At 40.5% G+C, this 20,604-nt stretch overlaps 2 protein-coding genes across 4 annotated transcripts in view; one reads left to right on the top strand and one right to left on the bottom strand.

Annotated features, from left to right (window-relative positions):
• LOC127376595 (sodium/potassium/calcium exchanger 3-like) overlaps positions 1-5,543 on the top strand; it is a 95,585-nt gene extending 90,042 nt beyond the window's left edge. Inside the window, exon 17 of the mRNA XM_051423633.1 lies at positions 11-5,543. Within this exon, the coding sequence (XP_051279593.1) occupies positions 11-160 (150 nt within the window). The 3' untranslated portion in view covers positions 161-5,543. The remainder of the gene's footprint in view (positions 1-10) is intronic.
• A 2,669-nt stretch (positions 5,544-8,212) lies between these two features.
• Positions 8,213-20,604, bottom strand: part of LOC127376176 (ras and Rab interactor 2) — a 49,029-nt gene continuing 36,637 nt past the window's right edge. For all 3 annotated transcript variants that reach the window (XM_051422828.1, XM_051422837.1, XM_051422848.1), the window contains 4 exons: positions 13,075-13,383; positions 12,813-12,944; positions 12,542-12,705; positions 8,213-11,271 (listed from right to left, as the gene is read on the bottom strand). In XM_051422828.1, the coding sequence (XP_051278788.1) occupies positions 10,795-11,271; positions 12,542-12,705; positions 12,813-12,944; positions 13,075-13,383 (1,082 nt within the window). In that variant the 3' untranslated portion in view covers positions 8,213-10,794. The remainder of the gene's footprint in view (positions 11,272-12,541; positions 12,706-12,812; positions 12,945-13,074; positions 13,384-20,604) is intronic.

Below are 20,604 nucleotides of genomic sequence, written 5' to 3'. Positions count from 1 at the left end.
GTCTGTCCAGGTCCTCGGAGTTCACCTAAACAAGTGGACGTTGGACAAGCGTCTGGGTTTCGCGTGTCTCTTCTTCTATTCCGTCTTCCTGTGTTTCTCCTGCCTCATCGAGTACAACATCTTCACCTTTGTCAACCTGCCGACCTGCAGAGACGACTGAGACACACACACACACACACACACACACACACACACACACACACAAACACAACACACACAAACACACTCGCACACTAGAAGTGGTGTTTGCAAGGAATTCCAAGTAAAGTGAAGTATTAAACAACAGAAACAGAACCAGTATAGTTCTAAATTTAGCAAGTAAGAATTATTTGCAAATACCATTTGACACTGGTCCGATTCACACACTCATTTTATCTCTTTTGTGAGAAGAGATCCCACTCTGCTCTTTTTTTCCTTTCTTTTTTTTTATTACGTCTTTCTGCTCAGTGCAATATGGAGCTGCTCTGGCGTTTGCTCACACCCAGAGCTTGGGATTGATTTCAGGAGCAGGGATGGAAATGACTGACTCTTTAGAAGCCCTCACACAGGACAGCGCCGAGGACAGCAACCACGGAAAAGCAAAAAAAAAAAAAAAACTTGTCCGACTACTGCTTGCTTCTGTCGTGAGGACCTTTATTTTGAAACTCCCCATATTTTAGGTGTGAAAGTTGTAATGTTCACTAGCTGCTATCCTTTCCAGTGAGGAAAGGCGGGTCTTTTTTTAGATCTACTAGTCGAGAGTAATAATGATAAAAGCAATGATGTAAATGGGTGGGAGGGTGTAGTTTAGCGCTGTGGTACAGATGATGACAATTTTGTCGAGTTGTTTAAACAGAGTTAGGGCCACAAGTTGAAGTCTTTATGCAGATGAGGACATTTTACGAACTCCATTATCTTATTGCTATTTATATTTAATTATGTGGCTGTTGAACGCGTTTTCCAATTACACTGTAAAGCTATTAGTTATTTCAACAAATACATTACAAATTTAAGTTGCTTGATTAAGCAGCTTTTACTAGTAATTTTAAGTGGCAGTTACCGAAACATTCCTGATTGAGTACTCTTTACTGGGTATTCTGTCTTCACAGTACAAATAAAAATTACAAAATTAAGTCAGTGTCACTTAAAATGACTAAAGCCACTTAATCAAGAAGGTTTTTGTGACATACAAACTTGAGTTAGTTTTACTTAAAATTTTTGATGTAATCAGTTTCAACAATTTAAAGTTAGATGAACCTTTTACAGTGTACGATATTCAGAATATTTTCAGACTTACCCCCTCCTCCCCCCACCACACACACACACACACACACACACACACACACACTTACAGAACCAGGGCATTATCCAGTCACATTTTTATAAATTAAGTCAATAGCATCACAGCTGTAGCTTCTGTGTTTTGTACTGGAAACTAGCTTCATGTTAGCTTTATGGAGAGTCCTTTTGTAAATAGCACGCCTCTGTAAATACCCCCAGATGTCATATTTATTATTTATTCATGTCACACGCACATTTCTCCTCTGGAGGTCACACAGTGTCCAGGGCAGGTTTTATTTATGGACCCTGGGTTGCTGAAATCCACACCTAGCATCTTTTCCGACGACCACTCGTGTACAAACAAGCACAATTTCCTCCGAAGGTCGATTTCGTTTTGACAACTTGATTTAGTTCCGCGGTGTGTTTGGATGTTAAAAAAACGAATTTGAACTTGCACTGAAGAGCTTAAATTAGCTTCACAGGGAGACCATAACTGCCCCCCCCCCCCCCACCCCCTTCCTAAGGCGTGCTGATTATAAGGAAGTTATCCTTGTAAAATGAAGCAGGTTTGTGTGAGATTAATCTTATCGAGGTTTTAAAGGAGCAGATGTTGTGTTGTGTTTTCGGGGCATCGTTGTGGTGCGATGAACTGCTGCTTTTCCTCTTCTCAAAGACAACGACCAAATAGACTCAACAACAGTGGCGGCATTATTTAAGACGACAGCCGAGCAAGTCGGACGAGGTACTCTGTGGTGGGTGGTAGTCCTGCTTCACTCCTGGTCCCAAAGAGGAGGCGAGGTATTTAAGTGGTAGTGTGTTAGGAGTAGAGTAAAGATGCAATATAAAGCATCAGGACTTTTATCCCAGCTCTAATACTAAGGCTGGGGTATCAACTTTATTTTTATCCAGGAGTTCTTTGTATTTTGTAATGCCTAATGTCTAGATTTGTCCAGGTATGGTAGGTTTGTGGTACATAAATATTCCTACTAGTTTTTAGAGCATGTACAATGTGGTTGTGAAACCCTACAGGGGATTTTTATTCCACTCCAGAAGCGAAGTCACACTATATCCTCAAAGACTTCCATCACTGCAGAAGTGAACACTCGTCTGTCAGAGCCTGTTGATTCTTATTGTATCCATAAAAATGTCCGCTTTTCTTCTCCGCATAGGTTCGTTTGAAATGTCAAATGCCCTGCTCATTTTTTTATTTTCTCATTGAGGGAAGGCAATTGCTAGCATAAAGTCTGATTTGTTTCTGGTTTATTTGATTGAACGGGAATATCAAATCTGAGAAATGTTGTCTTTCGAATGTGAAAAATGAATTGTTAATTGTTGTTCTTTGTTTATATATCATACGTATTATTTATTTCAGTAACACAGAGTACTCTGTGTTATGACCGGAAAACAGGGTTTAAATGTGTTTTGAATCTAATGTAATGCAATAACTATGAGCTTACAAATCTGTAAATATGCCGCTTTAATGATCAAAGACAAATTTATAATAGTTTAAAGAGATGTATTCAAATTGTAAATGCTGTCTGTCAATATGTGACACTGTAACAGCTTGTCATTCTTTATGAAATCATTCATTAATGACTATACAATCAATCAAAACAGGACTGTTAACATACGGAGCCCTACAGCTGTAATCATCATCACGGCCAGTTCTGCCACACAGCGTACTCAATTTACTATTAATCTGGTTTGTTTAAATCATTGTCAGATACTGTAGATTCTGCTTATAAAGTCTGCTTGAAGGGAGACCTTGATGGTTAGAATCTGAGGAATTCATTCTCTTTATCATAAAGACGTCATATCAGGGTAGAAATGTTACTGCACCTCAGTTAAAGATTTATTTTATAGGTCCCAATATTTCCTAATAGTTTCTTTAAAAGTTTCCCTGAAAGAACTAATGTAGTGTGATGGTAATTGACTAAGTCCCGCCCCTCTTTGCTCTGTGATCCAATAACATTTGATTAAGCCTTGGTCAACTTAGATATGCTATGTGCTAGGCTCCTTATCTTAAATTAAATAATGTTAGCAAAATGCTAGCTAACTAATGATTCCTGTAAATTAGCTCGCTAGTTTGCTAGCATTTTGCTAACATTAGCTTTCAGATGTAACTAGCTAGCTAATGATTTAATGTAGATTAGCCAGCTGGTTAGCTAGTGTTTTGCTTTGTAGCAAAATGCAGGAAACGAGAAAGTTGACGAAGGCTTGCTCAACTGTTATTGGACTACAGAGCAAAAAGGGGCGGGACTTAGAAAGGCTCAATTATGTGAAAGAATATTCTGAATAAGTATATAAGTACACAATTTATGTAAAAGACAGGAAATGGTGACTGACTTCCAGAGGAAACCCACTGTATGGAAGCCCACTTCCACCAGAAAAAGAAAAACAAAAAGATTATGTTAGGAGTGACAAAATAATCATGGTTATCTTATTATTATTATTATTATTATTATTAATAATTGGATTTTACTTGGTCAACATTATATGGTTGTATGTCAAAATTATGAAAACGCAACTCGAAATTCTGATGTTAAATCACAATTATGAGATGCTTGCTCAAAATTTTAACTTTTAAGTCAAAATCATGAGATGCCAAGTCACAATTATGAGAATGTAAGTTTTGTTGTTTTCTTTATTTTACCCTTTAAGTCAAATGTTGGACTATAAATATCTCTGACTTAGTATCTCTTAATTTAGACTTACTATCATAATCAAGACAGAGTAAAATCACACATACATACATTTTTGATTTTCAGAATTTTGACTTTCTATCTAAAAAACATTTTATATTGTTTATATTTGTCATTCCTGACATTTCTTTCTTTTCCTGGCAGAAATAGGCTTTCAGAATTTTAAGAGAGAACTTCTAATATCTTTATGTAAAACTGGCCAGATCCATTAAACCCATAATGAATATTTTTTTATAATTGGAACTTAATTCATCACATATTTTAATTGGGTGCTTGCCTATAGACACATTTTATATATCTGCATATTCACCTGACCTGCTGTGCACTGACTTGAAGACTCTTTCGGTTAAAATAGCAATTATTGATTGGAAGTCTACCAACTGCGCACTGTCTGTGTTTTAATTATAGTTGTTCCAGATCAATCACAGTTTCCAGGAGCCTTCCTAAGAATTTACACTAGCATATCAGTTTCTTTCTAGGAATTTTCTAGGAAGCCATTGGACCAATTAAATAAGGTGCTAACCAATATTTTTTTTATTTCTCCCAAATCCCAAAATGCTGATGACTGTTCCAAGTTTAGTTGCAAAACATCAACAGTTAGTCATTTTAATTAAACTTAATTAAGTGGATCTCTGAATATGTGTATTGTAGCATTCCTGGCTAAAACCAGTATCTGTCACTAGCCCCAAGTTCTTTTGTTGGTAGGGTGACTAAGATACAGATATTTACTTGACTTTATGTCACACACTATGTTGGCAGTTGGAGAAAAATAACTTATATATTCATATATCGTCCTTTAATGTTTAGAAGTGTTACCAGTATCTTTATAGCCCAGGGCATTCTTTCAGTTTATCATATATATCAGAAAATATCTGTATCATGCACTTTACCATTTAACAACTGATTCTACAGATTATGGTTTAATACATTCTGTGCTGCTATTCACTGCATGTACCTAACACCTAAACTTAGGGTACCATGTCTTTAAAACTAACCAAACTACCACAAAGACGCTCACATTTTGAAAAGAAGCGTCTTGTAGAGGAGATTTCTAAATAATTTGTGATATTCACATGGGTGATATTGCTGATGTACATATGTACAAAGATAGGTGTAAATGTATTTATATATTTTTTGTCTCAATCTGTATATCTGTTGAATATATTTTCATAGATCCTAGGTCTCCCTTGTAATCCCCTTTGTTTTGATGTGTTTGAGACCTCTGAAGCTATTGTCCTTTGTTTACTTGCATGGAGATATTTCAATATAATAAATTATTTATGGTAAATCTTAATGTACTTTGGGATGAGAGTCCAATGAGTTTTTAGATGGCACTGGATTTAGTTTGAACTGGATATCCTAGATGACTGCATGCTTGTTGCTAGTATAGGATATAAGAGATGGAGAGTGAGAGCGTTTGCAGACGATACGTTTGTCTACGTGTCTAAGCTTTACCTCTTCCTACACAAGAAACTTCTCAACAGAATGGTTTACTTTGTGTTTAGATGTTTCAAATGTAATTTTAGAGATAATTTTGCTACCTGAGCATTAATAAAGTTGTCTTTGCTTAAGGTAACACAAGCCTTGTCGTACAGTAAGTTTTTGTTGGACCTACAAACTCACACATGCATGCAGAAACTCACCTATAAGGGCTAGCCAGTACCTTTTTATGTCTATCATTTAACAGTGAATGAGTAAATGTATAGTTTCATTTAAGTGTCATATACATGAAGGCAGTGGTTGAAGAAGTACTCTGATCCTTTACTTATCCAGAGATCTGATTTTGTATTTGATTTATTTATGTTTTTGAAATATATTTTCTGGAGGTAAAGTATCAAAAGTAAAACCACTCAATGCAGAATGGCCCCTTTCAGATTGTCTAATAAGTATACAGTATATCATATATTGTGCTATTTTCTGACTGCTACTTAGCTTTGCCTTTTTTATTCTTCCTTTTTTGCAGGGCTAGGGTGAGGATAGAAACATATATCCAAATAATAATAATAAACACAATCCAGATCTTTCTGTAGTGTCAGGTCTAAATTACTTAAAGGGCTGGGGCTTGTGTTGGGGAACTCAAAAGTTTTTAAAATCCTGGCTACAGCTCTGAGTATAGGTGATACACTTTCAAGCCCATGGAGATGGCAGATGACTGACAGGTTGAGCAATGCCATTTAAAGATCAGCATCTACCAGCTGATCGGTGAGTGAAAGGCTTTCAGCTTGGACAGCCTCAAAGAGTGAAAATAAGGTCAGGTACATAAAAAATAGGAGAGTGGTGACAGAAATGATCTTGAGCTTTTACAAAAGCATCATTATTTGATCATTTTAAATAGTTTTACTTCATAACAGCTTCAGAGTCAGGCGTAACATCATGGACACCTTCCACCGCCTACATGAAGTCATGAGTGCCCTGGGACTGCTCCACCTGCGGTTGGTGAAGGAGCTACTGCAGATAATTTCTCACTGCTGCTGTCAAACATCACTGTTCTCATCAGACCAAAACTCAACACACTACTCACCTGTTAACAGGAGTCGGAGGGTTACTTTAAAGCTGCAAATAACTTTTTGTCATATTTGCTGAAGCTTTCACTATATCCTGACAGTAGAACATGAGACAGATAATCTGTGAAATCAGGTTCCTCTGGTTCCTCCTAGTGCTCCTAATGGCATTTACAAGAATCCACCGGGCCTGAACTAAAACAACCAATCAGAGCTAATCTTAGATGGAATTAGATGGAAAGATGCTGTGGGCTGGTGGCTTAAAGATAGTTGATTGTTGAGTCTCATTCACAGCGTCAATATTTGACGACCTGGGATACCTTTACAGTTTTATGTTTTATTTTCATCAGATTACTTTCTGACTGAATTTTGACTGAAAATGTAATGTTGCAAGTTGCTTAAAATATATCCAAACTGCTGACATTACTTCTCTTCTGCCTATCAGCTCAACTAACAAGGGGTTAAGTAGAGTGGTATTGAAGCAGTTTTATGATGACAATTACGCAGTATTGCTGCCAATACAGTATTAGTGCATCCCTACTAATTTACTTTTGGATTACCTCAACACTAAATATGCAAAGACAGACATGAGAAGAGAAATATCAATAAGATAGCATGTGTTATATAAGACAACAGAACAATGTGACCGTTAGAAAAGAAACTAAGATTTTTAGCATGAACAACGTGTCCTCTGCTCTGTGTATTTAGAATAACTTTCCTTGTCGGCAGTCGCTCAGAGACTATTTTCACAGCTGGAAGGCAGAGCTTGCTGTACTGTGATGTTGTTCCCTTTCTAAAGATAAAATAATGGTGACATTTTGAAAAGTGAAAGTATTTTTTCACTTGTCATGATAATGAACTGAACTGTAAGAGTAGCTATGGTTTCAGAGTGGTGTTGTGAGACTGTGCATGGTAGTATTTTGTTCTTTATTTTAAAATGTGTTTTAAGATTTGAATCCTGTTTATAATCCCCATTTTTGCTGACTGTAATCTGATTATGTATTTATGTCTGTAAATGTAATGGATTACAGTTACCTGTTTTTATATAATAATTATGTAACTCGGTTACATGTTATCTGTTACTCCCCAAGCCTGCCTGTTAGTTTACTGCACTACTTTCATAGCAATAGCAAACTTTGTTTTTGCTGCAGTAATTCCTTCCTGCTAACAGCAGCTAGCTGCAGAAACAAGAACCTTCATCCTCCTCCCGACTCTTTCTCAGGATGACTTTGTAACATCTGTCCAGGGATTACAGGCACTCTCTGGCACACTTACAGCCATGCTTATTAATGTGCACAGTCCCTTTCAAACAAAATAAAGGAATACAATTTAAATAAATTCCATTCCATAAAGTATAATTTTAGTTTAATTATGCATTTATTTATTAATCTCAACTTCCAAATTTCTCACTTATTTGTGAGATTGTTTCAGTCCACTTTTGTGTCTCTGTATGATTTAGGACCATGTTTTGTTTTTCAGTGTTTCATTTTGTGTATAGTAGATGATCCTAACGTAGTTTATATTGTAACTGTAATCCTCCAAACATAAAGCTGTAAAGTGAATTCCGCTGTGTCAGGTAGGTTTCATTTAACATTCCCATCAGTGGCTGATTTACAGACGTCACTGTGGCACTCTGGGTAACCGACAGCATGAGAAAATGTGAGGTGTGAGCCCCCTCTAGTGGTGAAGTACTGGTACAACAGTGCTTGACAGAACAGCTTTTTATCAAATCCAAACATTAAGTCAGGCTTGTATTCCAGTTCAGACATTTATTAAGTGCAAACGAATATTTATGACAACATTGAATGACAAAGAATAAACAGGAACATGTCTCCTGGATGCAAATGACACTTTGACACCACAAAGAATATTACATACACGGAAAAGCCATCTGTGAAAAATCCCCGCACAGACAGAGACACATAAATACTTTGCTTTATCAAAGGAGAGTTAGGTTATCAATAACATGGCAGTACGAGTCAATTCAGACTTTGAACACTTGGCCCCTAGAGATACACATGGTAAGGTTACATACAGGTGATACATGACGTTACTGCTGCTCAACCGCCTCCGAAAGCTCTCAGGTTTCCCTTCACCACCACTTTTCACTTCCCTCTCGACTCTAACATCCTCTCACGGCGACGTACAACAGGAATGAACAGAGTGTTACGGTTCAACACACCCGGTAAATAAACAGCATATCAATTTGACTTTGCAACTACTGACACTTTAACATTTCACAAGAACATTTCAAGTATTTTATTTGACTGACAGTACCAAACTCAATACTGATGTAGACTGTATTACTGGAGAGCGCACCCATCTCAGTAACGTTCCCCCTCCTGTCCACTGTGCCCTCACATACCGCTGTCTTCCACACATCCACGCTGTGTTTCACTGTGTGTGACCTCAGACCAGCTTTGAAGTCCACGTGTCCTTTTTTATAACTGACCACGTCTTTTCTTTCCCGCCAGGATTAAGACCTTTATCGTTCGTCAGTAGTACAGAGACCTGTCTGTAATTATAAGCCACAGTTGTTCCTCAGTCACATATTGTCAATCTGAATGGAAAAGATACCCTTTAACAAGCAATATCTATCAGGTATGATACAGTATATTTCATATCACCAGGATAATCACTAAATACATAAATGAGTGTTACATTTTTAAACACTGGCAGATCTGCCTGTTTCTAACATTACACTTAAACACATGCAAGTACAATATTTTACAAATTTTAAAACGTTAATCCTTAAGATCATCAGGTAAAAATGCCTCATTGTATATTATTATGCCCTTCACTGATAATGTTGGGATCAACCTGCAGATATGCGACGTAGTGTGCAGGAAATGCTGCATGTCGAAAGCAGAAGGGAGAAACCGGCTCGTCAACCGCTGGCTGCAGTAGCCACAGCATAGATATGACAGAGAAATACACTGCCACTGGATTATCATCCAGTTTCAAGTCAGAACAGAGAAGTAGGCACTGGTATTCCAACAAGCATACAAAGGAAACGGCGCCACACTTTTGGTAGCAGGCTTTGACAGAATGAAGCTGTTTTTCCTGAAGTGTCTTGGGAAGTGCGACTCCTTTTGTGGCTCCAGAGGGAGCTGCGTGAAGGCTGACAAACTGCCTCACGTGATGTCACTTGAGTCATCAAGTTTAAAAATGAAAAAACATCTGGGGGTGTGGAGACCTCTGTAGCCCACCCCCTCATTTCTGCTTGAGGCTACATTAGCCGCTACTAGCATAAAACACCCCAATCTCTGTCCGAACTGTCTGTGGTGAAGTTGCATTGTGGGTAACGTAGGCACCAGATGACAGGGAACGAGATTGTGTGGATTAAAAAAGATGACACCTCTGCTGCATCGATTCAGGCAGGAGTGCAATGCTAAATCAGTGGAGAAGTCTTTTAATGCTACGTGTCGTTTTAGCATCTTGAGCCTGACGTTCAAGCACCGCTGCTGTTGTATTAAGCTTTACTGTACATTATATGTACAGGAGTCATTTTTGTGTTTTGGTACTTATGTTTTTGTTTGTACTTGTGTTGTTTTTTGTTGATAGAGATTATCACAGCATAGACTTTATATAATGGATTATCCTCTAATGGGAGTCAATACAGAAAAGGCAGGCAGGCAAAGACATATATATTGCAGTATATATTACATTGCTGTGTGCACTGGCCGCCACTGGGTGTCCCCAAACCCATCAAAACATAACAACAATCTGAAGGATTAACAGTTTCAAAACACAAACAACATAAAAAAACACAGTTTACCAGCAACTGTAACAAGTAAATCATAGTCGTAGCTATCTTCTAAATAAATCTGTTGTATATTTAAAGTGATTGATCAAACATTAGTCTCTCGTCTGTCTGAGATCTGATTTCCCTCTATGCACCCTAAAGGTTTACCCTGAAGCTCCAGCATTAAGGCAGGACTGTGAACACACTTCAGTGTTTGTGTGGTCTTTACACTACCTCCAACATTAACTATCCGAGTAGACTTTGAAAACTCTGAAGCCAAATCTAGAGCCGAGGAAGTAAAAAGAAAAATAGCTCCATGTCTCTCACTTCCTTCCCTGCTTTCTTTTTTTCCTCTTTCACCCGCGTCTGTCAGACAGAACTTTCCAGCGAGGGGATGCTGACTGAGACAGACGTGCCATCCAAAAGGAGAAGTCAGGCCTTGTAAAAACTGGCACAGCATTTGGCCTAGTTGTCGACATGCTTACCATTTACGCTCTCACGGAACCACGTTTGTTCGGGATAATGGGCGATACTGTCACAGACACAAAGAGCCCGTTCAAAGTTCCAGTCGGCCCCCCTGCTACAGTCATATGGATATGGAGTCGCCACTGAGGTGGCTGGGCGGCAGGCTGAGGCTCAGAGCAGGACTGAGGCCCGTGCTGAGAGCGGGCTGGGGGGTTGGGGGTGACAGGTCCGTGCTGAGCTCATTCAGGTTGGCCTGGGCGGCAGAGGTCACGGTGAGGTCGTTGAGGTTAGGCGTGGGGTCGAGGGGAGCCGAAGGCGAGGTGTCGCTGGTAGCGATGCGGCGGAAGACGAAGTGGAAGGGGGTGGCCTGCGAGCGGCTGTGGAGCTCCGCCTTGATCTTCTGAGGGTGGTTGTCCGGCGCCAGCTGCTGGCTGCTGCCCTCCATCAGCAGGAACAAGCCGTAGTTCTCGGGGTCTGGCACTTTAAACTTGTAGGCACACAGCTGGCACACCTCCTCCACGGTGGCGTAAGGTCGGACCTGAAGGGTCTTGGCCGTGCAGCCGCTGTCCAGCTCCTGCAGCGCCACCCGCAGGTAGTTCTGAGGGACAGTCAGATAAAAACACAATGAGACAAACATTGTAGCTCCATCACAGACTGACAATGATGCTGGGGGTTTCCATTTGTTATGTATTTATAATCTAATCATGTGTTTTGCATTGAAAAGTTATATGTAAAAACACACATCATTACATGCTTTACTTTGTTAAGTTCTCCAAGCGAGGTCTAGTGCATTCTCCAAGGTCTGGGGTCTTTCTCTAGCACACAAACTGATAAATGAACTGTGGAGGGGTACGGTGAGGTTTGTTTTATTTTCTTTGAAGGAGTAGAGGTAAAACATTAATGTGCTGTTGAACATCCTCATTAGTGTGTTTCTGTGGTTTTCAGTTTGCTTGTTGGTATATATGTATGTATGTGTCCTAGGGCTGGCCGATATTGCTTAAAAATAAAATCTCAGATTTTTTCACACCAAACCCGATTTACGACTTTAATCGTTTTTTTTGTAGACTGTTTTCTAGCGGGTGTTTGTGGGCTGCGGTCCTGTATATCACGCAGAGAGCAACATTTCTCCCACTCGGCTGCATGCCTCTGCTGGTGCTGGAATAAATTGGTCGTCCTGCTACCTTTGGTTGCAACAGCTTTCAAACAAACTTTGCAGTGGGTCGCTGTTTGTTCGCTATCGGACGCCACAAAACCAAACCAGTTCCAAACAACCGACGACACTGTGCCTTTTTTGGGGATGAGCTCATCCTGGCTTGCTGCCATGTTGTGTTTATCTGTGGAGAGGCGGGGGGGAGGGGTCAGCGCACTCTGACCTAGGGGAGCCCAAAGGGAGCGCCGGTGTTGTGGAAGTTCAAGAGAAAACCAATTTTAACTAAAAATAAATCGTGTTTAACTACAATTTCGAGTTAATCGATAAAATCGATTTATCGCCCAGCCCTAATGTGTCCTTTATGGCACATTATAAAAGGAAGCTGTTACAAGTATATCCCTGCAACGCCCTGCCAAAAAAAGGTGTTACTAAAAAATAAGGCATTAAATGATAAATGTTAGAGGTAAATGGACCTGTACTTGTATAGCGCCTTTCTAGTCTTCTGACCACACAAAGTACTTTTACACTACGTGCCACATTCACCCTTTCACACACACTCACACACCGATGCACAGCATCGGGAGCAATTCGAAGTTCAGTATCTTGCTCAAGGCATGTGGCAGGAGGAGCCGGGGATCGAAACAACAACCTTCCGAGTAGTGGATGACCCGCTCCTCCTCTGAGCCACAGCCGCCCCTCTAGTAGAACTGTGTTTTACCTGGAAGTCATCAATGGAAGGGGCGGAGCGCTGGGTGGTGCGTCGGCGGTGCCACTGGTGGAGTGTGTCCCTGGTTTCAGAGCTCAGCACTCTGGCTGCCTGCTCCTCCTGGAAGTTTCTGATCAGGGACATGGCTCCATAGGCGCTGGTCAGGTAGTAGCCACCTGGACACGTTTACATAGCGGGTTAAAATCAAACATTCGTGGCTTCACGTTCTTGATCAGAGTGTGGGGTGGTTATGGTGGAGGTTTTCCAGTTCAAACAAACAAACCTTCTCCGTGGAGCAGTGAGGGGTCCAGCAGCTCCATCATGTAGAGAATCTCATTGTCCAGCTGGGGCATGTCGCACTGCGCCAACACATAGGTCAGCATGGGCAGGAAGTCATCAGCACCATACAGACGGCCTGAGAGACAGACAGAGCAGCGCTGTGAGATCCTGCAGTTTCTGTTCCATCATTCGATGCTTTAACACATCTTAAACTCTAGTTAGTGATTGTAGGGTTAATGTGTGTATTATACTGCAGGGACATTCACCTGAATTGTCCTCCATGATGGTGTAGATGAGTTTGCAGACTCTCAGCAGCATGGTGACCTTCTTCTCAGGGGAATACAGTTTACTCATGGTGTGGAACTTGTGCTTGATCTTCTCTATGGCCAGGGGGTCCGGAGGAAGCGCGTCGGCCACGCCCATTTCCTGCGGCTGCCGGGCCTTGGCCAACGACAGGTTCTCCTTCAGCTCCTGCCACGCACCGCTGCGCACCTGGAACTCCTTCAGGGCCACGCTCACCACCGGTTTGAGGGGCTTCAGGACGCACTTGTGCATGGCCTTCTCCAGGACTCGATCTGGGGAGAGGAGGAAACAGGTGAGCCGGCTGGACTTTTCACACATTTTCAAATGTAACACTGCTCAGTAGTCAATTGCAACTTCATATAAACGTTACAAAGATTTTATCGAGGCCAAAGCCAAAAAATCTGCTTTCCCCCAAAAAAAACAAACAAAAAAATTCTGTTTGATGCACAATAAAAATGTTTTTTTAACCCCAGTGGAGGAAATATTTATATTTATATATATTTAATCTTTGAGGATTCTGGAAATTCCTTCAAAACAGCAGAAAGTGATGTTAAATGACCTTCTTGGTTTTTCACATTTTGGTACATGAGGAGCACAAAGTAGAACATACACATTAAAAGCCCTGAAAACATATTTCATATTTTCCAATGAGCATCTTCCTCTAAGTGTTAAAGTGTAAATCTCTCAACTTCTGATCAATCAAGCAATATCAGGACTAAATGAATGACTTCCTGTTAGTCCCACCCACTCACAGTGTAAGCCCAGCCCACTCAGTATGAATTCAGTTGGTCGAACAGGTACAGATAAGGGTGTACTCACTCATTCCTAATATTTAGTCATAAATAATGAATGTTGGAGATAAAAACCAAGCTTTCAGGGGCTTTAAGGCAGCATTCAACGGTGCAACACAAACTAGCTCTGTTGTGTTCCTGTGTTTGGTTTACATGCTGTATATTCATGAAATTAATAATTAAAAACACATTTATGTCTCTGTTCTATTTCAACTTTAAGATGCCCTCTCATGTGCGTGCTGAACTATGCCCTTGGCTACAGCGCTGCATGTGATCTGTTTTACACAATGTGACAACATGGAAAAGAAAGGAACACCGTGAGCTCTCGCTGAACTTCCTGAGAGGAATTTGTGAAGCAAAGGCCAGTGTGTTCTCTTTTTTTGATTTAGAGATACATTTGATGGACATAAAGTGGACTGAGCTCTGGTAGAGAGGCAGAGCACAAGGACCGATAAACAAAGCTGAAAAGTTCAACCCTAAACCCTAAACCCTAAACCCTAAACCCCTGCTGCAGGAGAAGCTAGAAATCACTGCAGAGACCACAGAAGCTCAACCTTTGCCAGCTGGATGTGTACTCAGGAACACTGCAGATATTTGGAAGGAAATGTGCTGCCCCTCCTGCGTTTGTTTGATATCTGTGGGACAACACAACTCTCAGATAACAGCACTGTACAAAGCTCCATAGATCACTCTGACTGGTAACTATTAGTATTCCCCCCTCTGAAGGCTATTGGCGACCATAAACTGTAGATGTGTCAGCATTCAGTTTGTCAATCCGTCTACTGGAAGTCTGTCCTGACGTCACTTCATTGCCTGTCATTCCTTATCAGCATTGTTGTGGACAGTGTGAGCCAAATCTGCATTAGTCTGGACCTACAAGCTTCCTGGAGACCGTCAAGGTCAGATCAGCACATGTGTGAAACCCAAGCTTTCACTGTTCACCATCAAAGTCCAACACAGAGGAGTGTGTTTGCTCCAGAGTGCAGAGTGGGTTGTGCGCACCCACAGAGCGACAGTGTCAACATCAGCTTTTACAAGCTCAGCTCGTGCAGTCTGACTAACACAAACCATGATATCATAATACAGGATGGATGCAGAGAGGGAGGCCAAACCACAGCACTGCTGAATAAGGACCACGTGTGAGTGCTGTCTGTGTGTGTTGCTGACTTTCCTCCAGAAAGGTTGAAGTCAGCAGGTTTTTACGGCTGAGCACATCTGCAGACACACATTTTACTTTCCGCCCCAGCCGGACGACATCCAGCTGCATCTGCCATTCCCAGCCATCAGTGTCTGTCAGCCTGTCATTGTAGGGTGTTGAATTCCTCGCTAGTCTTAATGGGAAATTTCTCCACACTCGCATTACTGCTATCCGCTGATACCAATGCTGGAAATGAAAATCACAGCACTATCTCACTTCCTCATTCCATAACCACATAGTAGCTGTAGATAGTTGCCAGTAAGTAGGGCAGCTGGCGAGCTGAACCGCCATTGGCACAACCAGTGTTGTTTTTGTGTGCCACTAGTTTTTACTGGCGTGAAGACTATAGACTAAACTGTTGTTTCTGTTGGTCCTTGCTACTTCATTTCAGTATTCCAGGATGATGATTTTCAACTTATTCTGACAATCATCTTTGCATCACTTTTATCTTCCAGGTGAAATCCCGAAAATGTTACTGAAACTACCTGCGGCTCCAGTGAGAAGTCCTGCCCATACTTATATACCTAACTTTATTTACTCCACTCTCACTGAGACAGAATAAAACTGTGTTACAGTGAATATTTATAAAGGCATTTTGTGTAGATTCCTGGCACAACCTGCAGCAGGTACAAGGAAAAACCAAATGTTTTTAAGGTAAGTCTCAGGTACTGCCCGAAACCACTTCCTTGCTTTTTGTACCACTCCTTTTTAAAGGTTGCAAGCATTCCGAGGCTCATTTGTCACACACACCAATAATAAGTGCTGTGAAATAAATTGTGGCCTGCTCTTCGGCTATGCTATGTGGAAAAATAGACTTTGAAAAGCAATGCAAAGGATACAAATTCAAGACGAAATCAATTTACTGAACTGAGAAACACACTAAACCTGAAACCTGAAAATGTGCTGGAAAAAGTACATAAACAATGAAGTTGGCCCCAAATCTGGGGTCAAATCTGGAGAATGAATATCCTATGGGGATCAATAATAATTAGGATAACTTATTGATTATCAAAACAACTGTTGATTCATTCCTGTCATTCAGCTTACAGCAGGGCTGCAACAATGAGTCGACCGACAGAAAATCAACCATGGCCAACTATGTGACTAACACTACCAACTTTGATAGTCAAGGAACTGTACCAGAGAGGCGCTGCTTCCAGCTTCTCCAGTGTGAGGTTTGTCACTTTTCTCTGTTTTGTGTTTCTCCAGCAGAGTGCACTGTGATTTACAATACTGTGGCAATCTGCACAGAGTAAGAGAGAAGAAGCTGCTCTTAGAAATGTCGCCTATGATTGGTTGGTAATGTATATGTTCAATTATTTAACATGTTAAAGAATATTTCACTTAAATACTGTTTGATAGAGTTATTTGTTCAAGAAAGAAGCCTTCTGAGCACCTTTGAATCCTCGTATCAGTGCACAAGAAATTTCTCCACTCTAAAATCTGCATCTGTCTGGCTTTAATTTGTCTTACGTTTTAAGTGCACAGTATGCACCCTTTTCAGCTTAGCAACAGACAGCTCTTATTTCTAGTGCTCCTCTGTCCCCCAATACTTCCCCTAGAGCTCAACAATCACTGGACTCCCCACAGGTCTGTTAAAGTGATTAAAAACAGGGGAACGCAGTGCCAACATTCCTCGCTCTTGGCATGAAGTTAAGGGTTCTGTTCATGTATTTCTAAAGGGGAGATAAGTCTAGATTTACAGACAAATTAGACTTGCGTGTCTTGCAGGCTTGTCGGAGTGTGAGTTTTCCTGTCGTCATTAGTTTTCCAGACTTCAGAGGAACGGCCAAGACTGACTGCTGGATTTCTGTTTTTTGGTTTCAGAGTGAATTCAGGCAGTAAAAAATACACAGGTGTCTTAAGGTCAACTTATCAGCCAAAGCAGTCGCACACAAAAACGCATCTTGCCACGAAACAGGGCCTCTTCCCGCTTGATATAAACATCCTCTCACCAAACATCCTCCCTGTCCCCTTTCTAGCCTTTACCCAAACATCTTGTCCTTGACTGTTGTAATGTCAAAGTGGTAATCCTCACATACCTTCTACTCTTTTCTGTTTGTCACTCCTTCCTGGCATTTATGGCCGAGACCTTGTTATTTTTTGAGTTTTGAGTTTCTTCACAGCAGATAGTAAAAACACATCACAATCACACACACGTAAACACACACAGAAAGGCGAAGACATGTAGACAAGACTCTGTCTCCTTGGAGTAAAAATAGCCCAGTGTAATCAGGAGAGGTGTGTCCTGTCATAGATTACTTACTTCTTGCTTCCATGATATGCACCTTTAAAAATAGCTTTTGTTGGGTCCTAAAATCAAGGTTGAGCGATCAGTGCAAATAAAATCCTTTATCACGGTATATCAGCATTTAATATCACAACATACATATATATCTTATCGTTATAACTTTTATTGGTAATAGTTTGAAGTTTTTTGGAGAGCTAAATGAGAAAATCAATACCACTCTATCGATCTATACAGTAAATATGAAGCTACAGCCAGAAACCTGTTAGCTTTTCTTGGCACAAAGGCCGGCAACAGGAGGAAACAGCTACCCTGGCTCTGTCCAAAAGCAATAAACTCAACCTCTAAAGCTCACTAAGGAACAGGGTGTGTCTCATTTGTTTAAGTGTAAAAATGACAACCTTTGGTTTTATGGCAGACTAATGTATGCTGGCTCTAGCTCCATTTTGAATGGCTGGATATGAGAGTTGTATCCCTCTCCTCATCTAACTCTGCCAGAAAGCCAGTATGTGTATTTCCAAAATGTAACTTTATTTAGTTGAATTAAATAATCTATTTTAATCTAGTGAACCTGACAAATCAAGATACTTTAGAACACATTGATGCAATAACCCTACACAAATCCAATATTATATTCTCAAGGTTTGTTTTTGTGAGTAGCATAAAGGGAACTACAACTCAATCTCAACAACCCTGTGTTGTAAAATGATAAATCTACCTTGTAAACTGCTGATAAAAATGAGCCTTGATGGTAAAGAGTTCTAACTCCTGAGGGCCAGATATTCAGCACTTTGCTTGAGCTCTTCTGGGTTGTCAGTGGGAAGCTTTAAGATTCAAGATAATATCTGAGACCCTCTAACACGAATACAGCAAAGCCCCGTGTGTTATCCAGCACCTCATACGGAGCGTCATGGCCGGTGGTCTCAGGCTGTCTGCTGGAGGAGAGTGTGGGATGAGTGGAATACAAGGAACTCTATTCTGCCCCCCACACCACTCCCCTCTCCCCGCCTGAACATCCTGAACCCAAACACACACATGGCTGGATTGCTGAGTGAGCGCTAGACAAGAACAACAACAACATCTTCCATATTTGAAACTCTCTGTCTCCTCTTAAAAAGAGTGATATTATTCACTGACGTCCTTTCTTTGCCCCATCATGGATGTGTTTCCCTTCACTTCTGCACATTTGTTGTTTTCTTTCTTTCTATGCCAACTCTAAATGTGCTTAATTTTGCGAAGGTTGCATTACTTTTCCTTGTACTTATAGTAGTATTCCAGCTAACTGACCAAACTGTGTGTGAAGATATAATTTACATTAAATACCGCATGAAAGCACCAGCAGTCAAACCCCAAATACTGGCACATCACTTTAAAGCAAGGGGGGCAGAGGAGAGAGAGACTGGATTTGGAGGAGAGGGAGGGAGCAAAAGAAACGCAAAAACCGAGAAAAACTAAAAACAGAGAGTGTCAGAGGAAGGCAGAGCGAGACAGACAGACAGCGGAGGGGGCTTGCCTCAGACCCTCTCGCTCTGATTGGAGAGCTGGTTTAAAAGAACTGGAGTAAGAGATTGTACGACTTGGCAGACGGTCACCCTAATGCATCTGGGCTGGCTTGCCTTTGGTTTTTTTTTTCTTGACTCGAACAGAAAACACTCTCTGAAGCTGCCACAACAAAAAATTGTGCAACTTTTCCAAGGACTAAAACCGCAGCAGTTCCCAGTGTAATGCTTGTGAAAAACATGCCATTCAGAAAACAGGCAACAGAAGACATCATGCCAGATTTTTTGGATCTGCAGATACTGTTAATAGATGTCCATTAAACATTATCAAAAAATATGATATTATTAAAATTGCAATACGGCCAAGTGCAATATCTGCATCACAGAAGCTGCCATTTTTGTTAAAGTTAATTATAATGAAGTACTGTAGTGCTTCAGAGATACTCTGGACTACAAATCTTATTCTCCAGTTGTAGAAAAACACGTTTGTTTGGTACAAAACCCCAAGTAATGTCACATTATCTGTTTTTTTAAGTGAAAATAATAATTAAAAAAATAATGTATCTTGACTTTTAGTATGGGTCAAGCTCCAAAAACACTGGATCCTACATTTCCCATTATGCAACTGGATATTCTTTTATTAGACCTCCCCTGTGTGATCATTAAAACCACACGTCTCGAGTTTGTAATGCAGCCTTTCTACGCAGTAGGAATGTAAAGTCTGAAGCACAGACTACGATAATGTTGATGACATCACTATGACATCAGCAGGATTCTTTTTTCCAGACTTTGGCAAGCTCCCGCCAGAGCCACAGAAGGCATCATATCATCATCAGTATTACTCCTCCTAATGAGGAAACTGAACTTTATGTGTAAAATTGGTGAATCAGATTCTGATATTGCCACCAACAGACATTTCCAAATAAGTTTAGATATCATTTATAAATAAAATTATAACAATTCAACACTGAATACAGAACTAACAAGAAAATGTAAAAGGTTAATGTTCAAGTTATGAGATGACTGCTGATCAAGCAGAACAGTTTTCACTCATAATTACAGCCCTCTGGTGAACTATTTGAACGGGGCCAGTAGAAATAGGTTGGTTCAACAGGCCCCTTCCTCCTGAGATAAAACCCTCTTTGTGCTCTCTGTTTACATGTTACTCTGTCCAACGTCTGATCCAGCCACTGAATCTTGGCCTAAATGATTCAGAACGCTCTTCCGGCAGGTGTGTGTGTGTGTGTGTGTGTGTGTGTGTGTGTGTGTGTGTGTGTGTGTGTGTGTGTGTGTGTGTGCGGGGCTCTTTCTGGTTTCCCCCTTTCATGTTGCTGTCATGGTATTGTAAGATGCAATAAAGGGTGGATACAATAAAAGGGCAATAAGAGGGAAATGCAAATATTAGTATGGAATGACTCAGTTTCAAAGGTACCACTGATTTTACTCTGCGTTCACCTGTCCTTACTTTGTTTTTCAAATGGATACTGATTAATCAGCATGCATGACAACACACAATTAAAAATTTAAAAAAAAATTAGCCTGATGGCTATGGCTTCACCAGGAATGTATACATGGACATAAACACACGTGCACACATCCAACTGCAAACATGTGAGCGTGTGTTTTCCGATGTCCTCACTGCTAAAATACTGAAGCGAAACTGCTGTGTCTGCATTAAACACGCTTTGTGTGACATAGTGTTTCCATAAAAACTAGGATTTCTCCATAAATACATCACACTTTCACACTTAAAAATA

The sequence above is a fragment of the Dicentrarchus labrax genome, unplaced genomic scaffold, assembly GCF_905237075.1.
Source record: "Dicentrarchus labrax unplaced genomic scaffold, dlabrax2021, whole genome shotgun sequence".
Taxonomy (NCBI): Eukaryota; Metazoa; Chordata; class Actinopteri; family Moronidae; genus Dicentrarchus; species Dicentrarchus labrax.
This window is presented reverse-complemented; position numbering and strand designations above follow the sequence as displayed.